Here is a 12,968-nt window from a genome sequence, read left to right on the forward strand (position 1 = left end):
TGTCTCCCTCTCTCTCTGCCCCTCCCCCGTTCATGCTCTGTCTCTCTCTGTCCCAAAAATAAATAAACGTTGAAAAAAAAAATTAAAAAAATAATAATAAAATAAAATAAAATAAAGAAACTCCTTGGGACCCAGCATTCAGGTGACTCTGAACTGCACTACACTAAGGCTTGAAATCCCATAGTATCACCTCAGAGAGAATGTTGCCAATACTGGATTCTGCTTCCTCTTCTAACATATTTGACTTTGTAGCTATTTTTTAAAGTGTTTCAGCAACTGTAGACTGTAATTGTTTTGACTGGCAGCAGTACAAGTTTGAGCAAACCTGCTTTACTCTTTTCTCTGACTGCATTGACAATTTTATTCAATATAACATACTAGAAAGTATTATTTTGCACTTGTTCTAGACAAACCTAAATATTATAGGGAATTACAGGTAAATGGATTATTAATCTACTAAAAATAAAACTTCTGATATTCTTCATCATGCATTCGATTCACCCTTTCCATTTTTGGCTACCCCATGAAATCCTTATTCTCAGATCTACTGTCCTCGCAGACACAGACTTATGTTCCATATTTGTACTGTAACATGGTCTTTATTACGTTTTCAAAGTTTTTCTAAGACAAAGTCTTTCTCCAAATGCATGTATATTTAAGAGAACCATTTGTGAGCCAATGATCCATTTTCAGGAACTGGGGAGAAAAGGTAGCACAATAGGAACAGAAAATGCAAATTTATCAAATATACAAACGATATCAAGATGTATCATAAACTGTACCCTATTTTATGACTTTTAGCATAGAGATAAACTGACCAACATAGCCCTTTAGTACATGTACAGCCAATGAAAATGTTAAGGATTAAAAATGAAAAAAAGATTCTGTGAAAATAATCATTAAACTTAGATGTCAAATTTATGAAATGCATATGCACTAAACTGTTTCATTATAGCTCCTCCTGAAATTGCGAAAAAGCCTACAGAACTACGTTTTATGCTTCCTAAATCCTAAGGAAATTTTGTTTCCATTCCTTTCCATTCTTCTCCAATAGATTCCATAATCTTATGTGCTAATCCCTCCTCTCAATTTAACTTTATTCAGAAACTTTAGATTGAGCCCCTCTTATGAAGTACTCCCCAGAGCTTGTGAGCTGGACATAGATGAAAGACAATCCCTGTCTCCCTACAATCCCAGATTCCCCCTACAGACAGAAGGCAACGTTGGGCTCTTTGATACCAGGGAGGATGTGGAATCCCGAGAACCAGAACAGAGGAAATAAACAAAAGGCTGAAAAAGCCCAGAGGGGGAAGAAGTCAATCCTGGCTCCACTCCAGTACTTGAGAACATACTTGTTGGATCTAGCTAGCTCCCCTAGATGCCCTACCTCTTTTGGCTTCATTCACTTACTTCTCAAGAGCATGGTCTAGGCCCATGGTTTCCATTGCTTCATTGCTCACTTCCTCCTCACCTACTTGCAACATAGCTCCCAGGTCCCAGTTTCGACACTTCAGTATTCTCACTGGTATCTGGCCCTCCCCCTTTCCTTTGCACTACATTCATTACAGGAGTGCCTCTCAAGAATAGATGAGCATATCAGAATCTCCTGTGGGGCTCTGCCAGCCTCCACCTCAGAATCACTACTCCAGACCAAGTGTGTCAGAAGCTCAGAGGTGAGGCCCAGATCTGAGTATTTGTTAATAGCACCAGAGGTACTTTTAACAGGACAATCAAGTGGAGAGCTTTTAAAAGACATCAACGTCCAGGTCCCTGCCTGTGGTGGTTTTGTAACAGGTCAACTTGGTTAGGCTGAACATTCCCCAGAATTTCCTTTCTAGTTAGGGTAGATCACAGGAGAGATTTGGGGGACTTTGGGGGGTGGAAGTAAAGCAGCCGCCACTCCGTAGCTCTCATACATTGTTGCTCACCTTCTGGCTCATCTCGTTGGCATAAACCAGCAAACACACCTCTACCTGCTCCACCTTCCCCAAGATCCTCTCAGTTTCTCCAGCTCCTGGGCCAAGTGAGTGTGCCTAGCTCTGTGCCAAAGGTCCCTGGCTTCTCTAAGCTATCCACACCATCCAGGTCAGAGGCAGCAAGTACTGACATGGGTTTCATGTGTCATTATGGGTCCTAGATGGTGTTCCTGGTGCTCTCTCTCATCTTAGACCCACCTTCCCTTCCTGACTTCCTGTCCTGTGGACTTCAAGCTTCAGCATCAGAAACAACACTTTACAGAAACTGTTTAACCAGCTCCCACAAATCCCTGTAACAAATTTTTTTAGGTATAATTTTCTTCGATTGAATCTTGCCTAATAAACTGTTCCAGGCCAATTATTTCAGAAGCTCAGAGGTAAGGCCCAGACACAAGCATTTGTTAAAAGCTCCTCAGATTTTTTTTTTTTTTGTATCTAAATAAAGATTTTGAGAGAGAAAGAGCATACACACAGGAAGAGGGGAAGGGCAAAGAGAAAGGATCCCAAGCAGGCTTTGTGCCAGCAGTGCTGAGCCCAACGTAGGGACTGAACTCACAAACCCATGAGATCATGACCTGAGCCAAAACCAATACTCAGGACACTTAACTGACTGAGCGAACACAGATGCCTGGCTCCTCAGGTGATTCTAACACAGTTAAGCACCATCTATCCTACAGTGAAAACCTCCACACCCTACTGCAAATCTGTGCCAGGGTAAGCTAATATAGTTGATGGGAATACACACAGCTCCTCAGCCCCACCCTGCCTTGCCCCACCCTTAGAATTGAGAAAGACTTAAAATCCTGCTCTGCCCCACCCTGTCTCTCTAGTCTTTCCTCCCTCCATTTCACCCCACCCATCCACCACCCTAGACTGATATAGACAAGTACTTATCACATCCCTCCACATTCAAAGGCTTTCAGCAACTTCCTGTCCCCCAGGAGATTAAGTCTACTCTCCTTATCTGGTATTCAAAACTGTCCCCAGACTCTGGCTTCTTCCCGCCTGGCCAAACTATCCTTCTACTCCATTCCCAATGTGAACCCTATCCTCCAGTGTTTTCTGGTCCTCCATCAATCCAAGGAAGAGCAAAGCAGTTGTCACAAGATAAAAAGAGAAAGTGCCTCCTCTGGCCTCCTTGGATTCTGCCTAACAACCAGGACCAGTAGCATCTCCTGCACTCCACACCACCTCTCTAACCTCCCTTCCTTCTCAACTCCACTTGCTGCCTCCTGCTTACATTAAGGGTAATTAATGCATATACATTTGAGTTCTCATTGTATAGAGGTAGAAACAAAGCAGAGCACAAATTCCTTTGTAGAGGTGCCCTGACATTTTTAACAAGCGGAGGCTAACCCCTTCTTTCATGCCCAATTAATGCTGTTGCTACTGTGATCCTATTCCAGAGCTCAAGGAAGACAGTATTTAGATTATTCTCTACAACAAAACCACAACCTAAACCAAGGGGATCCTCACACTCCTCTCCCAGCATAGAAATTTCAAAGCCAATAGGCCTGCTTGTATTCTGGGGCTGTCTACGGCAGCACATGAACTGGCTTTGCAATTTTTTTGCTGAATAGAGATAATTTTCTTATCCCATGCATCTCCTACTTGCATCTTGGGAAAGCAGCCTTATAGAATTAGGGCATTTGCACTCAAATGTGTCTTTCTTCAAACACCAGTAGATTGAGAAAATGGTACTGAAAGAGTAAATTAAAGCCTTCACCCAGTGTTTTTCTTATATTTTCACATATTAATATGCAAAGTAGGTATTTATACCTCCCAAGGCTTACATCCGAGTGTGCTGATTTTTTGCTTTTGTATTTTCTATTACCCATTCATGTGCTAATGTTTGAATTGGAAATGTTTTCTCTAGATTTCTCCACAGAAACACTCACCCATATTTCTCTGCAAGTCCTCTTGCTTCTTCCTCTTTTACTACTCTCTGGTCTTCTAGATCACTCTTATTTCCACATAACACTATATCTGGGTTTTCACAATATGCATGCATTTGTAGCTGGCCTATAAGAAAAATTATTATACGAAAATAAGTGTACGGTCAATGGAAAATATATGCAAAAGTGCTTCAAAACTGTAAATGGATAGAGAGACATAAATGATATAATGCTTTCAAAAGCATTAATAACCTAATCAACAAAACCGAATGGATGGGACAGATATGTAAAACTTATCCTTAAGTTCATACCTCACCTTATTTAAATATCAGAGAGGAGTGGGATAATTTGCTAACCTTCCAAAAGTATGTACGTGCATGTGGCAACCACGGGCATACATACACCCATGAGGCTATCTTTCTGTTGAAGGCCATTTGAAAAATACTTGGAAAATTTTAGTACTTATTGCTAATCTTAAAGCTCTGTTTTTCGTATGGTTTCTTTCCATGCAACAACATTTTTAAGAGAACGGTCTTCATACAAACTAGCTTGTTTCTCTCTGAAATGTTTTTCACATTTTTCTATTATCCTAAAGCAGAATCGATTCAATTAAAATAAACAAGATACAAGATTAAGGGAGAGAAAATTTAGAATAATAAATGATTCTGTCACCAGAACCAAGAGGAAGCAGGAGACTATAATTCTTATTCCACAGCTTTTATTTCTTTTCACCTGAAAACCCGTAAATAGGCATAATTTTAAAAAGCAATTAAACAAATCTTATTTCTTATTCTTCACACCCCATAATAAAATTAAAGCAGCCCAAACTTTCACATTAAGACATACCTCAAAGTTGGTATGGCCTATTTTTATCATGGTTAACTAGAACAGTGCTGACATTTTAGTTCCTCATTACAAAGTCATGTTCATTATATCTTATCAAGAGACAATCTAGTTGGCAAGCATTCACTGATCATTAACATAGGCCAGATACTTGGTGCAGAATTTCAGAGCCCTGGCCTTTGCCTTCAAGGGACAATCGGGCAACAAGGCCTATACAGGCAAAACCAAACTGTGTTTCCACTGACTGCCATGCCCTTTCTTTCCTCCAGGCTGGTACACATTCTGTCCCCATGTGCTTGAATACCCAGCCACAACCTTCCTTCCAGGAATCTTGACCATTCTTTTAAGACTTGACTCTCAGTTACCTCTACTGTGAAACCTTTCTGGTCTCCAGAGAGTCTCTGTGTTCTATTAACCCATGTGTCCAGTGTCATGATTACAAACATGAACTCAGAACAGACTGTGTCTAAGGTTGAATCCTGGCCCGCCATTTACTAGCTGTGTGACGCTGACCAAGTTGTTTCCCCATCTGTAAATGGTAATAATAATGGTACTTACTCCATAGGGTTAAGGTGTGGATTAAATGAGTTAATTCAGTGATTCTCCAAGAAAGGTCCATGGACCAGCAGCCTCACCATCACTAGGGAACTTACTACAAATGCAAATTCTCAGATCCCACCCCAGATCTACTGAATCAGGAATGCTGGATCTGGGGCCCAGAATCCGTGTTTTCATAAGCCCCCTGGGTGATCCAGATGCACATTTGAGAACCACTAAGTTAATCTTTAAAGCATTTAGAAGTGCTAGGTGAGTATTACCAGTAATGATGTTTAATAATGTTTATTTTGGAGACTCTGGTAAATGTGATTGTTGGCGATTTTTATTTCTTCCTGATTTTTCTACAAACACTGACTTACTTATATAAAAAGTAATCAATTCTTTTAAAAATCTCACTGAAGAAAAAGGCAAATACATAAAAACCTACTACAACCTACTATGCTAAAAATCCTCAAAGTAGTACAAAATAGAAGCTAAGAGGAAAAAAGTTTAATACAACTACAGTTATCACAGAAAATTTCATGGAGGCCATAATTTCCCAGATTTTAAAGAATAAGTAGAACTCCAACCAGTTTAAAAAAGGGTGGGGGGGGGGTAGAAGGGGCTTTTCTCTGAGGTCCAGGAAGACAGATGAGTGAATCCAACACTGCCTGGTTCCTTTCAGATTTCAGATTTAGGCTTAGAGGACTCAGCTCTCTGTTCAGTCTCCTGATTGAGCAGAGCTCACCTTTGTATGTATCCCCTTCCCAAAAGGGCACGGAGAGAATCGGAGTCAAGAGAAAAGGCACTGCCAGTACAGGTCTGGAGAAGCAAAGGGAGGACACAGACCTCCTCTCCCCAGGCTAATCAGAGTCCAGGAATCAGCTGTTTAATGCAACAGTACCTTTGTTCTGGTATGTATCCCACCCCCCCAAAAGAAGAAATGAATGATCCGTGTAATACTCAAAATGCTAATGGAGGAAAAATAAAATGTATAGATAATACATTTTTATTCCCAATTAAGATTTGATACTATTACTTCTGACCCTGAACATTATAACTTTCTTTTTTTTAAAGATGGGTTGGGGAGGGGGGGAGTATTTTCCATTGAAGATATGAAATCCTCAAAATGTATATGTTTTCTTTACCTGTAAGAATTCTTTTACACTATAAGGAAAACAAAATAACATGCATACATTACACATAATTTCACATAACTTTGTTATTTACCTAATTAGCTAAAAAGTCCAGATAGACAAGATTTATCTGTCTCAGAGTTTCCATTTCTATCGGTGAGCAGGGGCAGAGAGAGAGGGAGACACAGAATCTGAAACAGGCTCCAGGTTCTGAGCTGTCAGCACCGAGCCCGACATGGGGCTTGAACTCACTAATCACAAGATCATGACCTGAGCTGAAGTCACATGCTCACCCAACTGAGCCACCCAGGCAGCCCCAGAATTTGTTCTAACGATACTGAAAAGAAGATGAGAAGCAAGGTCTGAAAATAAAGGACTAAAAATAGCCACCATCATTCAGCTGTAAGAGAAATAATGAGGTATGCAACACGGGCATTAACAAAGTCAAGTCCAGTAAGCATAACTAAATTTGGGGAAACTATACTTAAAATATTAAATAGCTCTTCAACTGGTAATGATCAATTTAGTTAAGAAAGTGCATTAAAGGCTACTGAACTTGGGGCGCCTGGGTGGCTCAGTTGGTTAAGCGTCTGACTTGGGCTCAGGTCATGATCTCATGGTTTGTGAGTTCCAGCCCCCCCACCCCCACCCCGTCAGGCTCTGTGTTGACAGCCAGGAGTCTGGAGCCTGCTTTGGATTGTGCGTCTCATTCTCTCTGTACTCTGTCTCTCAAAAATAAATAAATGTAAAGAAAAAAATTTTTAAAAGCCTATTGATCTGAAAGCAAAAATTCCATGTCCTCAGAGAAGTCAACTACTATTTAAGGCCCAGAGTCCTCATCCTAAAATAAAGACACGCCACCTGCCTGAATCTTCTCCCAGAGCTTGTGAGGACCAGATACAAAGTATGGGAAAAACCTTTTAAAATCACAAAGCACCACAGAAATTACTTATTTCAAAACTGGTTCTTAAAAACAAGGTTTTCTACTATCAAAATTACAGCCAATGACCCTTTTATAATACCAAAACACCAAGTCGTTTTTAAATGGTAGGTATTTTTTTTTTTGTATTCTGATTTAATGGTCATGTTGTATTTTTTAACATTTAGAAACATATTTAATAACCTCCTCTAAAACTCTGCTATATTCAATATTAAAGACATTGATTTATATTTCCAGAATTCAGTTCATTTGTTCCTTGCTTCCTTCCTTCCATAAATACATAAAAAGCACATTTAATTTCTACTGTATTCTAGGCAACATGCTTGGTGCTAAAAAGACATACACAAATCAGAGTTTAACAGATTCATGTAAGAAAGACATGTTAACAAGTATAGCAATTTAGCATACATCATAATAAAAATATGTACAAACTATTACGGCAATTTAAAGAAGAAATGCATAATATTGTATGGGGGTCATGAAATTTACATTTAAGCAAACACTCTGAAAATAAGGAGATGCTTCCTCAGGAGACATAGGAGAAGGGCAACTCAGTGGTAAAAACAAAAGTAAAATTACAGAAGCAAAGATCAGTGAGCCATCAGCTGAAGATGAGAATGACAGCCAGTGGCACATTTTGAAGCATCTTGTAATGCATGTAAAATATCTGGTACTTTATCATGGGCCACAGGAAGCCATTGAAACATTTTAATGAGATCATACTTATCTTCTAGAATGATAACTCTGGCAGCTATGTGGAGAGTAGATTTGAGGGAGATGAAACTAGAGTTAAGACAACAAATTAGGATATTAGACTAGGTCAGGTAAGAAATAATGAAAATCTAGTCTAGAAACTGTCAGAGATAGACTTGTGAACCATGGGTGTCATGCTTAAGAGCATGGTCCCAGGAGCTATACATTCACTTACTAGCCACATAATCTTGGATAAACCAGTATCTTTCTGTCTCATTGTGCTTGTCTGAAAATGGAGCTAAAAGTGTTAATGTATATTAATGATTTAGGGTAGTTTTCAAGAGATCTTATTCATTAATATTAATATTAAGTACAAGGATCAGGTTTTTTGTTGTTGTTGTTTTGGTTTTATTTTATTTTAACTTGTTTTTTTATTTTTTTAAATTTACATCCAAATTAGTTAGCATATAGTGCAACAATGATTTCAGGAGTAAATTTCTTAGTGCCCCTTACCCATTTATCCCATCCCCCACTCCCACAACCCCTCCATTAACCCTCAGTTTGTTCTCCATATTTATGAGTCTCTTTTGTTTTGTCCCCCTCCCTGTTTTTATATTATTTTTGTTTCTCTTTCCTTATGTTCATCTGTTTTGTCTCTTAAAGTCCTCATATGAGTGGAGTCATGTGATTTTTTTCTTTCTCTGACTAATTTCACTTAGCATAATACCCTCCAGTTCCATCCACGTGGTTGCAAATGGCAAGATTTCATTCTTTTTGATTGCTGAGTAATACTCCATTGTGTGTGTGTGTGTGTGTATGTATGTATGTATGTGTGTGTGTGTATATATATGTGTGTGTGTATGTGTATGTATGTGTATACATATATATATTTATATACATATATAAATATATATATATATACACACACACCACGTCTTCTTTCTGCATTCATCCATCGATGGACATTTGGGCTCTTTCCATACTTTGGCTATTGTTGATAGTGCTGCTGTAAATATTGGGGTGCATGTATCCCTTTGAAACAGCACACCTGTATCCCGTGGATAAATCCCTAGTAGTGCAATTGCTGGGTTGTAGGGTAGTTCTATTTTTAGTTTTTTGAGGAACCTCCATACTGTTTTCCAGAGTGACTGCACCAGCTTGCATTCCCACAAATGGTAGGTATTTTTAAGTAACCCTTTTTATTTTAAATATTTGGATGTTAAGAATTTGACATCACAGTATTCTTTAATAGATTTTTCTAGTCTAAATTTACACTAATATCATCAACAGATAAAAGTGTACATTTGCAAACTGTTATTTGATCAAGTAGCAGGATTTTAAGTGGCTACTAACCAATCATTTAAGAGATTAGGATCTCTGCAAAGAGCCAAGATGAAGGGGTGTGTGTGTGTGTGTGTGTGTGTGTGTGTGTGTGTGTGTAGTACTGGTGACCATTTTTGCAAATGTAATTCTAGAGTCTTCCATCATGGGATCCTCCTGCCCAATGCTCTGGCCCTAAAAGCAGAAAAGGGACCTCTGAGTACAGAAGAGACATAGAGCTGGGGGTATGATCTGCAAAGCCTTCAAAACGTATTTATATCTATGTGATGTATGTGTTAAGCCCTGCGATGATACAAGTCCTCACAGTATATGACAGGCAAGCAGATACTTAGAGATTTATCTTCTCTGGGCTTCTGTCTCCTTATCTATCAAATGGGGCTAACAGCACTCTCTGTGGAAAAGCCAAAGTGATTACATGCAAAGTGCTGCCATGTGCCTATAGGATAAGAAGTACCCAGCAAAGGGGTACCTGGGTGGCTCAGTCAGTTAAGCCTCTGGCTCTTGATTTCAGCTCGGTCATAATTTCACAGCTTGTGGGTTTGAGCCCCCCGTCAGGCTCCACATTGACAGAGCTTGTTTGGGATTCTCTCTCTCCCTCTCTCTTTCTGCCTCTCCCCGCCTCTCCCCTGCTTGCTCTCGCTCTCTCTCTCAAAATAAATAAACATTTCTTTAAAACACTTATAAAAAAAAAAAAAAAGAAGTGGCGAGCAAATAAGTTAACATTACCAGGAAAAGCACAGTATGTTAGTTATCTTTGCCCCTAAAGTAAAACCTTAGGAGGTCCTCCAAAACAACTTGCACCAAAAGTAGAATATAAGAGGGCATTTTATTATGGGAAGTGGGCAGTGGGAGACAGGGAAACAGTAACACTTACTTATCCAGTTTCTGACATTGAGGAAACTTTGCTCATTTGTCAGATCAAAAAGCAGAAGAAACCCCATAGCATCTCTGAAGAATGCTGTTGTCAAGCTACGAAACCTAGGAACATAAAAGCAGATTGGTCACCTAAATCATGGCCTCACTCCTGAAATATAAAACTAGCAGCAATTCCCTCAGCTCTTCCAATAATTCATCAATAACAAATTAGGTGTTTAATAATGTGCCATAATTTCTAATAACTTCACATTATACATGCATATGGTACCTCTTAACTATACAAGATTTAACAAAGTGTGCTATAATAGATCATTTTATCAGTATAAAGGTATATATATAATCAATGATATTGGGTATCTTATAAAATATGGTAAAGAGATATCTAGAGCTAGAAAGAATATTTCAAAACATACTGATACTTTCCAAAAATTATATTTGGAATTTTCTTTTAAAATAAAAACAATCTTGGAGCACTTGGGTGGCTCAGTCGGTTAAGCGGCCAATATCAGCCCAGGTCATGATCTCACAGTTTGTGAGTCTGAGCCTTGCAACAGGCTCTGTGCTGACAGCTCAGTGCCTGGATCCTACTTTGGATTCTGTGTCTCCCTCCCTCTCTCTCTCTCTCTCTGTGCCTCCCCTGCTCGTGCAGTCTCTGTGTTTCTCTCAAAAATAAATAAACATTAAAAAATTTAAATAAAAACAATCTTATAGAGAACTGATCGTTACCTGAGGGGAGGTGGGGGAAGAGATGGGTGAAATAGATTAAGGAATTAAGAGTACATTTCTCATGACGAGGACTGAGTAATGTATCGAACTCAGTATAGTGTATTGCTGAATCACTATATTGTATACCTGAAACTAATTTAACACTGTATGTTAACTATGCTGGAATTAAATGAATAAAAATAAATAAAATAAAAACAATCTGTGTACGTTTTTAAAAATTAAAAAAAAGATAATGATATTCCAAAAGTGTATACTACAGTTATTTATCGCTTACATAAGTTTATGTGTTAATGGAGCATGTGATTTGAAAAAACAGTCTGCTGGACAGGGACCACAAGAACTAGCTCATGATACATTAGTCTGAGCCAAGAATGCACAGTACAATTAAGAGTTAATTAGGCCAAAAGCAATGGTGCCTGCTGTGTAGGTTTTCCTTGTCCTGAGAAAGTTCAACTTGACCTGACATTGCAATGGGTTCCGTAACCTTTTAATTTCAGTCTCTACAGAAGTTTAATAACTCTGAAAAACATTTCTTTGGCTTCAAGATGGGAGTACTACTGACTCAGTCCCTAGCCTTTCTTGGTGCTCTCTTCCAAGGTTTTATCCAGCTATATCCTTTCTCTCTCCGTTTCAAGTCCGTTTCCATTTTACTTTTATGCAAAGCCTGCAACTGACAGGCAGAGGCTCTACGGAAAAGAATACTGACATGAATTTGTCATCTAATATATTTTAAATTTTCTCAAATATTTCTAGTGAACATTTTTACAAAAAAAAGAGTCCTTATCTTTTAGAAATACCTACCAAAGTAGTTATAAATGAAAAAATCTGATATTTGGAATTTGCTTAAAAATAATTTAGGAGTGGGGGTAAAAAGAGGTAGAGGTATAAATGAAATGAGATAGGCCTCAAATTGATGGCTGTTGAAGCTGGGAAATGTGTACATGATTTTATTATACTATCCTTTCTAGTATATATTTGAATATTTCCAGAATAAAAAGTTAAAAAACAAAAGAATACTTCAACAAAACTACAGAAAACAGCAGCTTCTAGCTAACTTAAAGAAATTTTTATCAAGATTTCATGTGACTTATCTTGATCAAGCAACCTCTGACCATATGAGTTAATTCCAATCAGATTTTCCATGAGGTTTCAACAATCAAGAATAATGCATGCAATTCTACAACTGTCTTTGTGGCTGAGTAAATAGCAAAAGTAAATGGTGGAAAGTGTCTAAGCAAATGAGTAGAACGAGAAAGGAGGAGGAAGAAAGAGAGAGGAGGGAGGAGGAGGAGAAAGCAGGAAGAGAAAGAAGAAGAAGAAAGAAGAAGAAAGACCGTAAGTAAGATGGTCTATTTTGAAAAGGATTCATTTTTCTTCTGTCCTTGTATGAAGGACACATCATTACCATTTCGGATTGATAAATTTCCTGCTAATTTGGAAGTATGTCTTATCTAAGTACAAATCAACCAATCAGCTGGCCTTTTCCTGCTCAGGCACTGTATGAAGAGCACACCTGGTTTTCCCTTTCCTCCAGTAAGAAACACATAACTGAAGGTCTCATACCTCTCCTGCCCTGCTGTGTCCCATAATTGCAGGTGGATTCTCTGACCTCTGCCAATGGCTCCATCTGGCCCATTGGCTCTGTACACCTAAAATAGCAAAATGGAAAAGAAAACTTTTGAGAACACTACTCTTCTTACTTTTCTATTCAGTAAAACTCCCATAAGCTTCTAGATTCAAAAAAAACCCTCTGGAATACAACCTTGTTTGTATGTTATTCCAAACAATTATCTTTGGGTAATACAGTAATTTGTAATAAAACATAAATATACACATTATATATTTTTATAAGTATATTATGAAATATATATAAATATCATATAATATGTATAAATAACAATAATCTGGGGAACTTGGGTGGCTTAGCTGGTTGAGCGTCCGACTTCAGCTCAGGTCATGATCTCACTGTTCATGAGTTTGAGCTCCTCATCAGGCTCTCTGCTGT

The 12,968-nt window shown here is 38.4% G+C and overlaps 1 protein-coding gene across 4 annotated transcripts in view; it reads right to left on the reverse strand.

The window, feature by feature from the left end:
- RAB27A (RAB27A, member RAS oncogene family) overlaps positions 1–12,968 on the reverse strand; it is a 77,176-nt gene that overhangs the window by 10,269 nt on the left and 53,939 nt on the right. For all 4 annotated transcript variants that reach the window (XM_040492739.1, XM_040492738.1, XM_040492741.1 and 1 more), the window contains 3 exons: positions 12,527–12,612; positions 10,236–10,339; positions 3,875–3,998 (listed from right to left, as the gene is read on the reverse strand). In XM_040492739.1, the coding sequence (XP_040348673.1) occupies positions 3,875–3,998; positions 10,236–10,339; positions 12,527–12,612 (314 nt within the window). The remainder of the gene's footprint in view (positions 1–3,874; positions 3,999–10,235; positions 10,340–12,526; positions 12,613–12,968) is intronic.

Source organism: Herpailurus yagouaroundi, unplaced genomic scaffold (assembly GCF_014898765.1).
Source record: "Herpailurus yagouaroundi ecotype Mexico unplaced genomic scaffold, PumYag 184, whole genome shotgun sequence".
NCBI classification, from domain to species: Eukaryota; Metazoa; Chordata; class Mammalia; order Carnivora; family Felidae; genus Herpailurus; species Herpailurus yagouaroundi.